This window comes from Colletotrichum acutatum (assembly GCF_030867785.1).
Source record: "Colletotrichum acutatum strain CBS 112980 chromosome Unknown BDZ83scaffold_62, whole genome shotgun sequence".
NCBI classification, from domain to species: domain Eukaryota; kingdom Fungi; phylum Ascomycota; class Sordariomycetes; order Glomerellales; family Glomerellaceae; genus Colletotrichum; species Colletotrichum acutatum.
In genome coordinates this window covers 1,206-16,018 of record NW_026849056.1, presented here as the reverse complement: position 1 = coordinate 16,018, position 14,813 = coordinate 1,206, and the positions used below count along the sequence as shown (strand labels likewise).

Sequence of the window (14,813 nt, the reverse complement as noted above, 5' to 3'; positions counted from 1 at the left end):
CTGCGGGCTTCCCCACTAACAAAAGTCTCGGGTGACCACTTGCAACTTGATTTGGTTTCCAGCAACCTCCATTTCTCGTTTGCGCTGGAGCTGAGTAAGTGAACTGATTGAGTAAAAACTCTCAGCTGATGTGTAAATGCGAAAAGACCAAATATTGCAGAAATTTCCTGTCAGCGATTTCCGTTTTAGCTTCAAGATAGTCGGAACCCTCGTTCACCATTCTAAAGCTTACGGTGAATCGAGCAACTCAAACAGTCATCATTACTTGGTTATCCAACACTGATTCAAGTTGACCATACAGATTCTCAAAGTTGGTTCCTCGCGCTCTGTTTTGACAGAGTTAAAAAGCCATTGAAACACAAGTTGTACTAAGTATTGCATAGCTTTAGGTAATCTAGTCGTGTTAATCGCCAAGTTGGTGCCGATGACACCAGAATGGTCAGCCGCAACCATAAGTTTCAACTTTCGGGCACCCTTTTGCCATTTGTCTTGCCCCCAATACATTTGCCAACTTGCTTTTGAGAGTAGCGCCCATAGAGACCTAGCGCCTCTGCATTCATCTTTAAAGTGTTGCACTGGATTCCCCGTTGGGAGGCATAGGCCTGACATCTGTAAGTGTAAACTCACAGCTAAATCTCATCTCAAGACCCTCACCGTTGCGCGTGTCTGCGCACACCAAAAGGACCTTAATTGTCCTGAATTTATGTAGAAACAGCAATCTTACATCTTGAAGGCATTCGAAGCTATGCTTCTGGGCCAATAGTAACGCCTTTCCAGTGGGTTAAGCGTGACACAGCAAATATGCGTTGTCTGTCAGACAATGTAGCTGGGATTGCGACGGAGATAAGAATGCTTCATGGTTCGACTAATGGGTAGCAATGGAGACGGCCAAGTTTATCGATGGACTTGCGAGTGCTTGAGAAGCCCGAAAGGGCGAAAGAAGGATTTTGGCAATCGCTACATTTCACATTTTGACACCCAAAATCAAAACATGGACATGATTAGAGGACGAGATTACTAGTAATCGATTTTCGAGGGAGTTGTTCGAGTACGAAGAAAAATGCGAGACCAATGTCAATGGACACATCCGAGTGCGAGCACCGTTTTCGCAAGCACTCATGTGCTTTGCCGTAATTTACCAGATGCGAATGCGATTGCCGTTGCATTGCAGTCTGACCGGCACCGCTTGAGTCACCCGACCGGCACGGTGAGAAGAATCGGGTTTGGGCTGTCAGCACCTTGAATCCTATCTGCGCCACAAGATGGAGCCGATAAATCTGTTGGACCTCAAGCCAACATCGAAATGTTCGAGCATTCGACTCAGGACTATAAAGTCCAAGAGGTTAGTTCTGTGACAATAAGCCGAAATTGGGACGGAGACATTGAGGTAGATAATATAGTCTCAGCCTGAATACTCTCTCACATCTACCTGTTCTTCACCTGACCTAGTCGAGAACTACATCTTGAGAGCATCAATTGCCAGCTTCAAAATGAACCCGATTAACACCAAGCCGTACATTCTTCCCCCGGTCGCAACTTGGTTGAGTAAGTTTCGGCGCATTGATTATCGCTTACCTAGGTTCACACTACTGACATACTACCAGTCACTGGATGTTCGTCGGGTATCGGCCAAGCACTGGCAGCTCTCGTCGCAACCACGCCGAATCATCGCTTGATCGCAACAGCTCGGAATCCCGCCGACCTAGATTACCTGCCCGATGACGACGTCAACCTCCTCAAACTTGCCCTTGATGTGACATCACCAACCTCGGTGAAAGAGGCATTCAAAGCCGCAACCGCATACTTTGGTGAAGATTTCCATCTCGATGTTTTGGTTAATAATGCCGGGTATTCGCTATCTGGCGATACTGAATCTGCGACCGAGGAACAAGCTCACCAGGAGATCGAAACCCTCTTCTTCGGTACGGCTCGAATGACTACTTGCGCCATCGAGAACATGCGACAGTCCGAAACTCGACGTGGCGGGATCATTTTTAATATCTCCTCTCTTGCTGGACAATGCGCCTTTCCAGGTCACGCGTACTACCATGCCGGGAAGTGGGCCGTCGAAGGATGGACTGAGTCCGTAGCCAGAGAGATGCATCCTGATTGGAATAGTAAGCTAGCATCATATCTCATATGGAAATTCTCAGGAGTTGCTGACGTTTTTCAGTAAACTTTTGTATCGTAGAGCCGAGTGGTGTCCAGACCAACTTTGAGGGCCATAGCAAGGCGCGAACTGAGCCTCATCCAGCCTATGCCGAGAAAGATATGCCGGCACGTGTTCTCGAGAGATACGTGGAGATGGGTATCAAGTCGGGAACTCTTACCAAGCCGTCTGCGATTGCAGACGCTATCTTCGGTATTGCGTCTAGCAAGAAACGCATTCCCTTGCGCGTGCCCCTCGGCGAACCTGCCTGGGGCTTTATCAAGCAGAAGCATGAGACCTGCTTGAGAGACCTCGAAGGCGTCAAGGATCTCAGTCTGTTGGTATTCAAGACGTGATGGGACTAGGAAGCATCCACGTATGCAAGGGTTGGAACGAGTGCATGCCGTCCGAATACAATCAAGAATTTCTGTATTGAAGGTTGCTGTTACTTGAGCATCCTATGTGGTCAAGTCTGGCCAACAAATTATGCCGTCTCTTACCTCTACTCCATGTTCATTCTACTTCTTGGTCCCAAATAGATGGCAGATGGTAATCAAATCCTCACGCAGCATTTCATGGCAGTGAAAATTCCCATATACTCCAGTCTTCCGTTACCAGAACGTCATTAATTCGTACCCAACCGGCCAGCCGTAGGAGGACGGCTCGCAATATGTCCATGTATTATACATCTTGAGTCTTTCCTCAAGCAGGCACCAGATGGATGAAGCTCAACCACCAGAGCAGCTCTGTAATACCGCGTGGAGCTTGCCTCGTAATCCACGTATTAGTAATTCCCTTCGCCTCATTACCGGCCAACCTCGACGTGGTAATCCTTGGTGACCTGGATTCCCGAGTTGTAGTTTCCCCCATCATCGGAACTACGATCGTCCGCAAATGCCGTGGTCTGGCTCCTGGCGCCTTTCGGATTCACAATATGCTCTTGGCTTCCTACAGATGTGTCGTCGAGCTTCTGATGGCCATTCCTGACGCGGGACATCTTGTGGGAGCTGCCGGTGCCGCCAAATGTGACCAGACCGGAGTGAGGAGTACTCGGATTCGTGGAGCCGGTACGTCGATGAGGGAAAAGCGGCTTGATTGACGGAGCGTTCGTGCAGATAATCGCAATAACCTGGCATGAAGCTGATTAGCCTAAATGAACATTGGGAATGAGGAAGAAACGCCTCTTAAGCTCACCGTCTCGCGGATGGACCAATTCAATCCCAAGTCAAGTCGTTCCGGGGTGCTCAAGCAGATAATGCACCGCAATAGCGTGCAAATTACGATAAAGAAACCGGCACAGAACATTAGGCCGAATGCAAGCTTCCTGTGGCTTTTGTTAGAATCACAGACGCATCCAGTGTTCAGTCGCAACTAACTTTTGAAGAGTGGTCTGCAACCTCCACAACAACGGGATTGGAATGTACATGATCATGATGTCGGTTCTATGGACACGCGTCAGCTAAGAAATGCCATTAAAGATTCAGATGCATCAGGACTTACACGACGTTTGTAGTCACCAACGCGTAATACTTAGAGGTGTTTTGCGTGCAGTCATCTACTGGATGTTAGATTCTCGCTGTCCGACACGTTTCGAAACCCCAAATTATCTTCCTTACCTCCGGCATATGGATATACCTGCCACAGCTTGTGCATAGGACGGCAATGTCCTGTAACAACCGCAAGTGTTGCCAAGTAGGCAAAGACGGTAATGACGGACACCACCTTGACGAGGCGTTCCTCTGGCAGAGTTTTCCTGCAAAATCGTTCTTGAGCCTATGTTCCGCAGGAAGATGACAACAGCAACTTACGTGACTCTGGAGAAGAAGAAGAGCATAATGCCCTTCAGACTCCAAATCATGCTAACGTAGATATACCACGCAGCGAAAAGCCATTTCGCGCCCGTTTCGTGACTCTTGTATTGTTCTGGCGTGAGGCTCAATGCGATTTCGTCGGTCATGCCCGTGATGCTTCCCTTCTCAACTAGAAAGCGGTCGTTAGAACAAAAGTAAAGTTTTCTTGGCACACAAGAGTCTGTTCTTACCGATGATTTGACACATCATAACCTCCAACTAAGGTTCATGGTGTTGTCAGCGGAGCCTGCTCCGTGGTGTGGTAGGGGATAGGGGTTCCCCGTTGAGACAACAAACTAACCGTGAAGAATATAATGGCCGCCACGGCCAAATAGTCGTCGCCTTGCCATTTGAAACCCACTACCTTCTTGCATCTCGTAAAGATTCGTAGGAAAAGAACCAAAATTCCAATGGCATATTCCACCCACATCTCAATCACCGCCGGCATCAACGCTTCAGCGACCGCCATTGTTGCGGGTTGTCGGAGTTGACCGCAAATGCACGTACGCACACACACACACACACACTCGTTCTTAATCGGGGATAGGCAAAAACAAAGCGCTTCCAAAAAGTTGAAGGAGTAGACCTGCGGGTAATGCTGAACCGGCTAGACAGACGCCAGTTTTGGGCAGCTCGTGCTTAAGAATCGGGTCGCGAAAAGGTTGCAGAGTCTGCCGCCTGCAGGACCCATCTGCAGGTTACTTCCAACCTGCAATCGGCAGTTAGGATCGACCAAACCCTCGTTCATTGGGTCCAGGGGAACGACTGGAAGACATAAAGACAGTGAACCGTGATTGTGGACTCAGGTAGTAATTCTACGTTACAGGAAAGCGTTCTCAGGGTTGGAGGAGACAACATAGGTCCACAGTGCTGAATCGGTAATGACGAGAGAACCCCCTTTTCTCTCTTTCTCTCTGGACGTATCTGGCCGAAGTAGATTGTTTGATAGGTCAGGGCGTGGAGATCGGCAAGCACATTTCCACATTAGAAAGTTCTGCTCATGGGACATGACTTAGCAAGCTGGCAGACAAGGACTGCATTGGCCCGCGGAAGGGAACGTCAAACTGACTTGGCAGCAGAAAGCAAGGGCTCCTGAAGCATTTGCGTGGCATCGGAGAAAACGACATAACATGACTTTCGTCCCATGCGGGATTCGTAATAATGGAGAGTTTGGCCAGTAGCTGGTTATGTGAACTACGAAGTTGTAATGATGGATCATAAGATGCTTGGTAAAGCCGTTGGATCATCAAAAACGGGAACCACTAGGGACCACATTCTCAACCACAATCAGCGGATGGGCAGGTTAGATCTCGGTCGACGGTCGCACATCCCCCAAAGCCAGACCATTTCTGGTAAGACAATAGATCCCTCCCGTGGTCTCGCCTTCTGGCCCGTTGGGCCGCGACGAGGTTGCCGGCCGGCGGACCCCATGCACGTTGTATTTCTATTAGTCGTTGCTGAAGAACAGCCCCGTCCGGGGAACAGGACCGGCTTGGAACAGGGGCCCCTGTGAACTCTATTCTCAACCACTGACTCAATCCCGGCCCGCCCCCACTCGGAAACACTTGCTGATTGTGAATGTGCAGTTCCTGATTGAGCGAAATTTTGGCCTCGTAATATACCGGATGAACGTGGAGCACGGAGCAACGAGCACGCAAGACGGAATGCTTCTCTGCTATCAGTGCCCACCGGCTGCTAGAGGAGGCTCTTCGTCTGTTTATCGTGAAAGGTCACGCACAAAGGAGGGCTACAGGGGCGATTTTGACACAAACATAAGATGACTTATTATTACTATTACGGTTTACCACTCAATGGGCTGGGACTTGATCGGCGCGTCGAAAAACGCTGGCAGCTTGGCGATGTCCACCTTTTCGCTCGCGAACGCGGGGTGGGCGTCGTATGCAAGAAATCCTGTTCCATCATAACACCCAACGTACTCCGCGTCCATCTCTTCACCCTTCAAAACTGCTACATCAACCCAAAGCAGCAAATCACCACCCTCCATAACTCCACCAGGCCCGTATGCAGCGAAAAAGTCGCGTCTGAGCTTGACGTGAACCTTATCCGTTCTGCCGATGTGTTCCATTTTGGAAAGGTCAAGCCAGAAGAGAATCTGGGCCTGACGAATGTAGTCCAAGCCGGGGAAGATTCCGTTGCCGTGACCATTTGTCAAAGTTCCGTTGGTACCATTTGTGCCGTTGGTTGAGGCGCCGTTGACAGCGCTTTTCGTGGCACCAGGTTGCTTATCTCCCGCAAAGGCGTGGCAGGCTCTTGAAGAAACCATCCCACCGGCGGGACCAGCGTTCATGACATTGGTGACCCATTGCTTGGTCAGACCGTCGAAGTTCTCGTTCCAGTGTTCGCGCTCGTTATCATTCATGGCACTGTAGTCTTGGCCCTCGACAACAAAGGAGATGTTGTCAGGGAACTTGGACACTCTGACCCTTCCGGGGCGGATCTTGTCCGTCAAAGGACGAGCCTCGGGTACCGCAGGCAGAGGAGACTCGAACTTGTCTTCCGGTCCATCAGGGGTCATACGCGAGCGGTAGGCGCCCCAGTATCCCGTTTTCGAAGTGAGGGGGATCAGCTCGCCGCAGTGGCCGAACCCGGAAGGTTTTTCCTTGTTGGACTCGTACATTGATCTGGTGGCGGGCAAGCTCACGGTCTCTCTCCAGAAACCAGCGTTCTCAGGCAGAGCGGCCCAGAAGGCAGAAGTTTCCGGGCTCTCCCACCATGCCTTGAAAACCTGGGGAGACTTCCAGTAGCTCATCCAGACCTTGGAGGGGAGGTCATTTTGCTCGAGCTCCTCGACATGAATCGCCGCGGCCTTGATGAGTCCGTCAAACGTGTTGATGAGAGCCAGCTTCTCCGGTGAAGGTGAGTCGGCGTGATACTGGCATCCGAAGATTGACACAGTGAAGTGATGAGCTGATGGGAAACGAGATCGAAGCATTTTGAAAATCTGCACAACGATATGCTAATGACTGGGGAGAAAATGAGGCGGCAATGAAGCCGAATGAAGGACCCTCGAGCCTTTATAGCGTAGCATAACAATCCTACTCTCCCCCACCACAGCAAGGACGGACAATTCGTAATGCAGATGTTCTCTCTGGGCAACCTCTGGCTCTACCAGCTCCAGCCAACCATGCTTCGAACACCCCCCTTCTCATTCCTAATACGCGCAGCCCAAATGCATGGCCATGCTCAAGATGGACCAAGATGGGGGTATTCGTCTTGACATATGCAGGGTCGCAGTGTGGGCGGAGAGCGAAGGCCAATGGCAAGGACAGAAGGAGGGGAGACGGAAGAGCTAGCCAAGGTCCTGGAACATCTTCACCGCCGATCAACAGCGGTGCAACATCTTCAAAATGAGAAGCGGAGACGCGGGGCTCAGCCAGACTCGGACAGCTGGGGTGTCCCAAGTTCTGCATTGTTCTCCATCTCAAAGAAATCCCATCATCGAGAGTCCTAGTTGCCGACCGTTTAACCCCAGGGCAAGGTTATATTAGGCGACGCTCGGATCTCACTTCCTAAAGGGGATCTCCCTGCAACGTTTTCTGTCAAGTTACGACATTTCATCAAAACAGCCTCACTTAACCGGGAAACAGAGCCCGCCGAATCATTCAGTCTCCCAACCTTACGAAGTGCGAGGAAGCGGTCCTGCGCAGACGGTGAATCCAACAAATTACGGACATCCTGATTGCAATTTCAAATCTCTCCTTCGGCTAAGCAGTCGAGCGCTTACCGCGTTATCTTAACATCTCGACGCCCCACTTCCCAGAACATGACAAGGATTTCGAATCCGAAACCGCATCAACTTGGAGTCTTGAACAAGTGAACCCCTTGTCAACCCTTCGTATGAGCAACATATCAGCAACAGATGCTCTCCTATACTGGCGTTGATCTGAGATGTGACGAGTATTGAACATCATGAGTGTCTTTGCAGGTTGTTCGTCAGTTCGGGCACTCTGGATAATTAAGTAAGCTGACGACTCCAGCCGGGACAATGAACTAGGTGATGTTGTTTGATGCCTGTGATGTACGTTGCTAGTTCGTACTGCTCTGTCAAGTAAAATCTCGGGAAGGGTGCTAGCCCGATTCGCCGCATAGCTAGAAACAGTAACTCAAGAGGGCCGGTCGCAGAAGAAACGGGGAAGCCCTATTGACTCAAAGTATTCAAATGACTGATCTTTCTGGATTACACGAGGTTGTATGAGAGGCTGGCGCTGATTGCATCTTGATCTTCTCCTCTTGCTTTTCCTGCCAGATAGAACTTTGAGGAACTCTTCTAATGTGGAATCAGATGGGCAAACACCTTGGGCAGTAGTATTGGAGTATCTTCCCTGGGCTCTATGCTCATACAAACTGTTGTTGCGTTCCGTGATATTTGAGCTCGTAATTAGTAGATCTGGTACATACCACACTGACACTTGACGACAGGGCGATAACTGCCGTTCCCCGGTGTTGCTTTCTTTTCATACTTTTATTCAGCTCGAGATATGATGCTGTAATCAACTACCGTACTATGTGCAAGCGGCACGTGTCTCTCTTCTGATGCAGATTTGACAGAGCATCCGTATAGCTTCACCTACTTTCTCGAAGCTGAACTATCCGAGAACAAAAGTTCTTGTTAGTGCAATATCACTTGCCACTGCCAGCCGATTGTATGTTGAACTATTCGAATGATCACGAATTAAGATAATTAGGCGCACTGAGGAGAAAAGATGGCGGAGCAAGCTGCAACAAACAGCCAATGATACATGTGGGCATTTCAACAGTCAGAATTATGTTCGAATCAAATCTTCTTCACACTTTTCTCTGAACAAAAAAGCAGGTCAAAACTGAAGACCCGATGGACCGAAGCTAACGTTCAGTAGACATAGTTTTAATGAGATTGGGCCCGATACGTTTGGTTAATGACGACTATCTCTCGATCCTAACCACCAGGAAACATGAACTAGAGTGAGTTTTGCCTTCGGCTCTACATTTCTCAAAATTCAAACGACTCCTTTCTATCTTGAAATCTACAGGTCAGGGTTTTACTACCATAGTTAGAGCCTTATCGCAACATACATTTTCGAGCAATGATAATGGCATAGAAAATAAATTTGGAGATTCAGCTAGAGGATGGACTTTATAACAGTTATATAAGTAGTAACAGAACAAGACCCAGCAAGCAATTGGAAATGAGATAGACGTCAATAGTGGAGTGTATACTCTCGAACATTGCTCCTAAAGGCTCGAGCTGCCTCAAACGTCGCAAGTAGATGATTCATGAGACTCTTAGGGGCGTCATTTCTTTTTAGTAGTCTATTCGCTATAGTCTAGGAGTCAAGAACTGTCCAGTAAAAAACGGAGTTCAAGTCAATGGCTAGTGAGAATTGTTTCAGACTTTCTTTTACGGGGTGTAGTACCTAGAAACCAAAGAGTAGTTGCTAGAGTCCAAAGGCAGTTGGACTTGGGTTAAGTACTGTCCATCGGGGGCCGCTGCTTCATAAGGAAGCTAATAGGAACTACCTGAGGGCCTTTATCTACATTACCCTGGTTCTTTTTCCGTGGGAAAGTATGTTACAATTTGCGAAGAAGTCTATAGATGTCTTCAAGTGTCTCAATTTGCTCAATCAGATCAAACAGTTTATGGGATGCTGGGTTTCAGCCCTGGCAGCAGCTAAACCAAAAGATGATCGACCCAGGATAATACAGCAGGCATCTCAGCAAAGTCCGCAGACATTGTTGCCATTATTAATATTGGTTGTTTGAACAGAATTGCCACCAGTTGCCTTTTTGACAGAAGCTCATGGCGTTGAGCGACAACAAGTAGACTGCAGCATGGAATGCGGGCGGAACTCTTTAGGCAACCTTCACTTCTTTCGTGCATTACCTAAGAGAGTCTTTATGTCTGGAGTAGTGTTCACTTGATAGGCTCGTAAAGCTGTGGAAGAGCTCTGAGGGGATTTGACGTGGTGTATCACGTAAGGAACGCATGTGAAACGCGATGTTGGAGGCCTTCGTAAATGCCACCCGTGATGGCGTAGCATTCAACCGAACCGCCTCTACTAATACCAATTGCCGTCGGTATGCCCGGATGCCTCATCTGCCGGCCATTCACGTGGTTTCAGGGCGCCAAGGATGAGTGAGAATGGTAGTGGTCTTCCATCTTCGCCCGCGGTAAAGGTGTGAGCACATAGCGAATCACCTTCAAGACCTCACCTCCAGAACGCCTTCTAAGAATAGATGCCGACGAATTTGATTCTCTCTGTCATTTTACTTGATAGTTAGTGCTGTATTTGTAGTTGCATTCGAATGCGGATGCAGTATCTTCATCCGAAGAGGGTTGTGATGCTTAAGCAGTGCAATATCTTGGGCTTGGCAAGGGAAGCCTAATGAACAACAACACTAACTTTAGCTTGTCCGTCGTTTCAATAGAAATACATGGTATTGGTATAACAATGAGAGCATTCAAGGAATTGAGACTCTGACGACATTCTGCAAGTTGAATAAGCTTAAAACCAACCATGCTCCAACCTTGGTGGCAATCTTTTTCACAAGCATCGGGACTCGATCTGCGTACTTCAACCTAACGCACCACTCTGGAACAAGCGGTCAACTATGCATGTCACCCTACGGCTCTGCCTGTCGGCGTTTCTCGCTCTGCACGTTTCGACGGTACACTGCCTACCATTTCAACTCAGTCTCGCACCAATCACAAAACACCTACCGAAAATATCGCCGCGTCAAGTAGGCAATGGCGTGAATGGCAATCAGACTGGCAACTCGGGGTCAATCAGCTCTGGAGGAATCGGCGATGGGAACGGCGTTGGGTTCGCGGGCACAGGAAACGACATAGACACAGGTACGAAGTTGGGCGACGACTCCCCAATACCTTGAGGAAGGCTTTTGCTAATGCTTCCCGTCTGTGCAGGCGACGATTTTGACATTGGGGACGGTAACAACACAATCGGTGATGGAAACACGATAGAGATCGGCGACCGCATTACAGAAGTAACAAATATCAATGTGGGATCTGGCAACCTATCTGACATCGGCATAGGCTCTGGGAAAGGCGCCAGGAACTCTACGGGGAACGCGACAGAGATGAGCATCAACATTAACTTGCGTGTCATGGTTGAAGATGGTCGAGTGAGCGTTGGGGTCGTGTAAGTAAGATTGTCATCAATGAGAGACTCTAGTGAAGAAATCCCATCCAGAACACACTCTGAACCACTGAGTAAAAACAAAGAATATTCAATGTTCCATTCAGTGTTGCATTCGCACTAGCAGCTATGCAGTCGCTCCAACTGTATTTGCAGTTCACGTCCATTCTTTATCCTCAATCTCTAGCATGTAATCGGTCTCGGTCCAGGGGCGGAGTACGCCTTGCCGCCGTTGTTTGGAAGACCACCAGTGCCATAGATGTTGATATAGATCGAAGGGTCGCTTTGTTGGTACGCGCCAGGGAAGCTCACAGTCGAGCTAGGCGAAAAGCTTCCAGAGCCCGTAATCTTGATATTCGCACACGAGGTGTAGAACTGCGCACCCTTCACCTGATGAGCAGAGTGAAGAGCCAACAACTCAACACGCAGTAGATACTCCCCAGGCGCAATACACTGCGGCAAGTTGAAGTAGCTCCAGCCCCCATTGTTGATCATCTTATCGACGCCCCATAACCCAGAGCTCGTGTCGAGGTTATCCTCGGCGACTTTGAACCACTGCAGCCCTGTTATCCCTGTGCTGGAAGCGCTGGGGACTTTTGCGAGCCAGGCGGTGATGGGGCCCTTGTGAGACTTTGCGATTGGGTTGTCTGGGTCGCCGGGGTACTGGGCGCCTCCGATGACATGTTGCCACCAGGAGCCGATCTTGTCCCCAGGGGCGACGGTGATGACTTCCTGAGACGATGTTGCGACTTTCCCGCAGATGATGTCTTGGGAGGTGACGTCTTCGGTTGGGTTGTTTTGGTTGGGCGCTCTGAGACCTGCCAGGGAGCCGTACTCTTTGCCATTTACGGATACTTTCTGCGAGGCGGTCGACGGTCAGCCTCGAGCTTTGATGAAGATTTGGGAGATGGCTCACCTGGAAGATGCAATGTCCTTGGGCAACAGCAGCGCAAACCGCTAGCAAGACAACTGATACCTTCATGATAACAGCCTGTGTGCAGGAGTCGGAATGACTAGAACCAGATGTGTCCAGAAATTACCACGATAGGGAACAGAGACGGTGGCTGAAAGAAGCTACATCGCGAGAAGTTCATTCTGGAAGTGGTGAAGAGGTTGCTTGTTCTTGTAAAGAACTATCCGCAGACATTGGGTTTTCCCTTTCCGCGGCGACACTTCCGAAGCCAAGAAGGGGACGCGGGCCGAGTCCATCAGCACGGCAACTCAAACTCAGAGAAGAAGAAATGGTTCCGGAGGCTAGTTAGTCGTTAATCTGCTAGCCGTGCTGCGCGGATTGATAGATCACACTCTGTGTTGCTCGCTGACTGGCCCCAACGGAGGACTCGTTCCGCTCAAGAGTAACGTCAATTTAGGCAGAACGTGTCCCGTCCATGGCGTAGTCTAGCAATAAATGGCTCGTAATGAGATTCAATTATGTGTAATCTTTGTGGAAATCAGGGGGCGTCAAATTTAATAAAAGAATTTGCCCCTGAGCCGAGACTCATGATAGCTTCTAGGCCCGTCAACTACATACCGGAAGAATGTTGTCGAGGAAAGTGGTTACTTTATTAATTGATACCCCCAGCACCTGGCCCTTTTTCTTTTTTTTTTTGGACGCGATATCACTCGTATCGAAGTCATACTGCCCCGCCTTCCATCTTCGTAACCTGGTCAATGAGGTCGACGACCGTTTGATCAAAAGTTCGGTACTCGAAGCCAAGCTCTCTCGCCGCCGTCGCCCCATCCAGCCCGTGCGAAGTGTCGATCACCTGTTCTTCCTGCGCAACCTTGCCCTTGGCCCAATCAAAGTTGTCCTCAATAATCTTGGCAGCCAAACCATATGAAAAGCGGTCCTTAGCAGCCGGAACGAACCTCCTGTTGCCCACCTCTGGTCTAAAGAGGGCTTCCACGTGCGCCAGCGCGAGATCTCTGACATCAATCCAGAACGGAACCCGAGCAATAGGCAGGGGCTTTTGTCCGCTTGCAATCTTCCACAGCATTGCGTTTGACTCATTTAGTTTGCCGGCGCTGCTTACGGGGTGGACCACGGGACCAAATGTCATTGGCGGGCACAGCGTCACGATGTCAAAGCGGGGGTTGTGCTCCTGTGTGAAATCCCATGCTGCTTTTTCTGCAAATTTCTTGGAACCTCGGTAGGCAACTACGGCGCTTATTTCCGGAGATGCGGCTTCTTCGTAGGTCAAGGGGTTCCAGTCTTCACCCGTGTATGTGAAATATGGTGGTGCCTTGCGGTTGACGTCGAGGACGGAGGCGAAGGAGGAAGTGATGACTACCCGAGTGATTTTGGGGTTGGCAACGGCTGCTTCAAGAATAGAGCGGACACCGTTGATGGCTGGTATAATCAACTCCTTCTCGTTATTCTTGGTGTCGTAGGTAAATGGCTGCATGGAACAATGAGCAAAGTTTCAAGTGATACTTGTCTCCATAGTTTCAAGGGAATCCTCACACTTGCGACGTGGACCACGGCATTGACGTCTTTGACGGCCTCGGAGAAGACACCGAGGTTCTCAAAGTCGTCAATTCGGACAAATTCGAGCTTGTCGGCGTACTCGGGCCGATCTTTGATCATTGCATCCCCTTTGGCGAGAGATCGGGTGGCTCCGCGGACCCTGAGCCCCCGGGACAGGAGAACATCTACGACGTGCGCGCCAATGAATCCTGTAGCACCAGTGACTAAAACATGGCTCCTGCGAATGTGATGTGGTGAGCTTGTGCACTTCATACTCTTGTGGAGTTCTAAAATAAGTGCATGCACTCACGGTATGCTTGACATGTTGGATGCCAGGAAGTTCGAAGTTGAAGCCAAGGGCTTATTGCGGAAAGAAGAAAAAGGCCTACGACTTGGAATTGGGCTTGGATTATGCGTAAACGAATTTCAGACGGATGTGGCAAGGACGTTGATGAGACGAAGCACCCAGGTAATTGTTGGTGAGATGCGTGGTCGCCTGGATTCCACAGTGTAGTGAGAAATGCCCCCCACTCTTCGGCCGGCTTTACCCCGACTTGGCGCCGGTCATTGCAATGGGGGGCCTGGTGTTTCTGGTATACTTGGTCGCGCCGGATTCCGCACGCTCTTCTTGTTGAAGTCAAGGTAGACAAGCCGAACGATCAGGTGAAGGTGAAGTGTTGTCGCTTTGGGTTCGAGTAGAACAGGCCGGAAGGTCTGAAATGTTTCCTTCTTTCCTTTTCGATGACCCGCGTCACCCTGGCACGCCTAGGAAGGAAAGGGCACTCGCCATGGGCTTACAGTACTTGACAGCTGTCAGGCTTGCCAACGACTGGCACCACCCCACTACCAAATTTCCACATCATGCCGTCAAACGCGGATATCTAAACACCACAACATGGTCCCCAAAAATGAAAGTCTCAAGAAAATGTTCAAATCTCTTCTGAATCTAAGAAGAGCTTTTTTGACCCGAAAGTCTCAGGTCGTTGGAATTACCTTGAAGCGACTGGAGGCACCTGAGAATGGGGGACAAAGTGCAGGTAGAGAGTGGGGACATGTCTGTCCCACCCCCACGCATCTCTGACCAACGAGAATTGACAAGTGACATTCAATCCAATGTCTGGTAAATATCAAAATGCACTTGGGCGAATATCTCCAGAGTGGTACAAAACTCGCCTATAAGGAATACATTGCAG

General features: G+C 49.6%; 6 protein-coding genes across 6 annotated transcripts; 2 read left to right on the top strand and 4 right to left on the bottom strand.

The window, feature by feature from the left end:
- Positions 1 to 1,304: 1,304 nt before the first annotated feature.
- Positions 1,305 to 2,714, top strand: BDZ83DRAFT_741895 (uncharacterized protein). The gene is made up of 3 exons (XM_060513095.1): positions 1,305 to 1,545; positions 1,605 to 2,117; positions 2,174 to 2,714. The coding sequence occupies exons 1-3, from the start codon at positions 1,491 to 1,493 to the stop codon at positions 2,503 to 2,505; spliced, it is 900 nt and encodes a 299-aa protein (XP_060363676.1). The 5' UTR covers positions 1,305 to 1,490; the 3' UTR covers positions 2,506 to 2,714.
- A 17-nt stretch (positions 2,715 to 2,731) lies between these two features.
- On the top strand, positions 2,732 to 3,279 carry BDZ83DRAFT_384542 (uncharacterized protein). Its single transcript, XM_060502736.1, has one exon. It carries the CDS (start codon positions 2,871 to 2,873, stop codon positions 3,246 to 3,248), a length of 378 nt encoding a protein of 125 aa, XP_060363675.1. The 5' UTR covers positions 2,732 to 2,870; the 3' UTR covers positions 3,249 to 3,279.
- A 366-nt stretch (positions 3,280 to 3,645) lies between these two features.
- On the bottom strand, positions 3,646 to 4,447 carry BDZ83DRAFT_720476 (uncharacterized protein; the record flags this gene model as incomplete). The annotated part of the gene is made up of 5 exons (XM_060512278.1): positions 3,646 to 3,704; positions 3,766 to 3,902; positions 3,958 to 4,129; positions 4,191 to 4,218; positions 4,301 to 4,447. 5 exons carry the CDS (start codon positions 4,445 to 4,447, stop codon positions 3,646 to 3,648), a joined length of 543 nt encoding a protein of 180 aa, XP_060363674.1.
- A 1,323-nt stretch (positions 4,448 to 5,770) lies between these two features.
- On the bottom strand, positions 5,771 to 7,012 carry BDZ83DRAFT_793402 (heme-containing dehydratase protein). Its single transcript, XM_060515779.1, has one exon. The coding sequence runs from the start codon at positions 6,950 to 6,952 to the stop codon at positions 5,801 to 5,803; it is 1,152 nt and encodes a 383-aa protein (XP_060363673.1). The 5' UTR covers positions 6,953 to 7,012; the 3' UTR covers positions 5,771 to 5,800.
- Positions 7,013 to 11,336: 4,324 nt separating this feature from the next.
- BDZ83DRAFT_652840 (family 61 glycosyl hydrolase) lies at positions 11,337 to 12,135 on the bottom strand (the record flags this gene model as incomplete). Its single annotated transcript, XM_060510562.1, has 2 exons — positions 11,337 to 12,011; positions 12,070 to 12,135. 2 exons carry the CDS (start codon positions 12,133 to 12,135, stop codon positions 11,337 to 11,339), a joined length of 741 nt encoding a protein of 246 aa, XP_060363672.1.
- A 561-nt stretch (positions 12,136 to 12,696) lies between these two features.
- On the bottom strand, positions 12,697 to 14,298 carry BDZ83DRAFT_731700 (NAD dependent epimerase/dehydratase). The gene is made up of 3 exons (XM_060512875.1): positions 13,931 to 14,298; positions 13,618 to 13,858; positions 12,697 to 13,552 (listed from the first exon to the last, which is right to left on the bottom strand). Exons 1-3 carry the CDS (start codon positions 13,942 to 13,944, stop codon positions 12,788 to 12,790), a joined length of 1,020 nt encoding a protein of 339 aa, XP_060363671.1. The 5' UTR covers positions 13,945 to 14,298; the 3' UTR covers positions 12,697 to 12,787.
- Positions 14,299 to 14,813: the final 515 nt, after the last annotated feature.